Source organism: Punica granatum, chromosome 6 (assembly GCF_007655135.1).
Source record: "Punica granatum isolate Tunisia-2019 chromosome 6, ASM765513v2, whole genome shotgun sequence".
Taxonomy (NCBI): Eukaryota; Viridiplantae; Streptophyta; class Magnoliopsida; order Myrtales; family Lythraceae; genus Punica; species Punica granatum.
The window spans coordinates 3,662,264-3,664,489 of NC_045132.1; the positions used below are offsets into that span (position 1 = coordinate 3,662,264).

Genomic DNA, 2,226 nt, shown 5'->3' on the forward strand with positions numbered 1-2,226 from the left:
TATGATCCGGAGAAGGCTAAAGACAAGAACATGAGAGAGAGGTTCACTTACCTCCTCCAAGGTCTAATCTCATTCCCGCTTAACATCCCGGGAACCACTTTCCACAAGTGCTTGGAAGTAAGAACAATTATTGTCAACTTACCTGAAAGGCCTCACCAGGAAACTTTAATTTCTCTATGATACGCAGGCTCCACAAAACTCTTGGAAACAGTTCACTTAAAAATTATTTTGTCAGGTTTTGAGATCCACGACACAGGATCATGTATTTCATGTTCAAACTAATTTTAATTAAGATAAGCTGACTTGTGTTTGTGTCCAGAGTCAAAAGATAGGTCTTAAGCTGATGAAGGATCTCATAGACGAGAGACGAGCTATGCCCGATAAATTCAGAGGGGATTTCATAGATCAAATGATTGATGGCATGAAGACTGAGAGCTTCTTGTCCGATGATTTTGTCATGCACGTGATGTTCGGGGTCCTCCTTGCAAGTTTCGAGACGATATCATCTACTTTAACCCTTGCCGTTATGTTTCTAATTGAACATCCTATGGTTGTAAAAGAACTAGAGGTATTTTTTTTCTCCTGCTCTCTTTTACATTCCAGTAATGATAAAAGTGGGGATCTTTTCAAGTTTCTTTTTTTGTTTATTATTTGACAGAGAGAACATGAGGAAATACTTCAAAACAGAGAAAAGAGGGAAGGCAAGGTGACTTGGAATGAGTACAAATCAATGAAATACACAATGCAGGTGAGTCCTATTACCGGATATTTTTTGTGTGAGATCTCTGCATACAATGGAGACTCTTTACACAAATTCTCGTGTTGTTGATGAGTCCTTAAAATTGCAGGTTGTGAATGAATCTTTGAGAATGGCAAGTGTGGCACCAGGAATCTTGAGGAGAGCAATCCAAGATATTCACATTAATGGTAATGCATTTCAAAATTAAATGGTACAAAAGGTTCCAGATAGTTGAAACGTTGACAATATTGTTATCAGAATTATCTCTTGTTTGAAATTCTAAAAGTCGAAATATGGCATAGGATATACAATTCCTAAAGGATGGACAATCTTCGTCGTTCCATCCGCTCTGCAGCTCAACCCGGATACATATGAGGACCCGCTTGCCTTCAATCCATCGCGATGGAAGGTAAATTTACAAACTTGACCCAAAACCTTTCTTGAATGAGAAAGAAATCACAAACTAGTTCAATTTCTTAATTTACCCCTTTCATGCTCAACAGGATATTGAACCGAGTGCTATGGCAAAAAATTTCATCCCTTCGGCGGGGGCGGGGGGACAAGAATGTGTGCTGGCGCCGAATTCACTAAGGCATTCATCGCAGTTTTTCTTCACGTCTTAGTCTCAAATTACAGGTGATATATATATTTGTAGTTAATGTCTCCTTCGCAGTATCATTTGCGAAATGTGAGTAAAATTCAGTAAAAATCCAGTGATATGATTTATGATGAGTTTTCCTTTTCCAGGTTGGTGAGAGAAGATGAAGGGAGGAGAGATTACCAGGTCTCCAGTTCTAGGGTTTGGGAATGGGTTTTACGTCAAGATATATAACAAAGATCGTATCTGAGATACATACGAGACGAGAACTTTACAGTTTTTTTTCTTTTTTTGGTTATATAGATGCCTGTGATTTTATACAATTATAGCGAAAGTTAAACAAATGGGCATGAAAGTCCTACTGTTTAGAAACAAACCCGCGTCATGGTTTTGAGTTGGTGAATTGTGCCACCGTAACAAACCCCTTCCTCAACTATGACCTACTTAATATGAGTCTTGTGCACAAATAATGATAATTAGAGGGTCAGCAAGCCGTTTTAGTCATACTTATTTGTAGTACTATATATACATGCATAAGAACGTAATCCTTTCGACCATTTATGAAGTTTGGCTCCATCTTGGCATGTTGGCCCGAGATGCGTTTGATTGTGATCATTTCCATTGGAAACTGTAAGACCCGTGACGCAGCATACAACGCGAGTAACCGTCACAGACCCGTTGATTCGCGCACGAATATCGGAACTACGATCTTCTATACCTGTTGATTATACGAATACCAGGAAATAAGCATCAAACTCGAATCGATCCGAGATTGGACAAAGCACGAAAGCTCTGAATTTTATTGATAATTCAAAAGATGACTCCTTCAGCCCTAGGGCTTACACAAAACTTAAATAGGGTTTAAGAAAACCTAAATTGCATAAAAAGA

At 38.7% G+C, this 2,226-nt stretch overlaps 1 protein-coding gene across 1 annotated transcript; it reads left to right on the forward strand.

The window, feature by feature from the left end:
* LOC116211448 (cytochrome P450 87A3-like) lies at positions 1–1,482 on the forward strand (the record flags this gene model as incomplete). The annotated part of the gene is given in 7 exon segments (XM_031545844.1): positions 1–117; positions 320–568; positions 659–748; positions 849–927; positions 1,042–1,148; positions 1,243–1,284; positions 1,287–1,482. Coding segments are annotated over 7 exon segments (777 nt in total), but the record flags the coding sequence as incomplete, so codon positions are not given.
* Between the last annotated feature and the right edge of the window lie 744 nt (positions 1,483–2,226).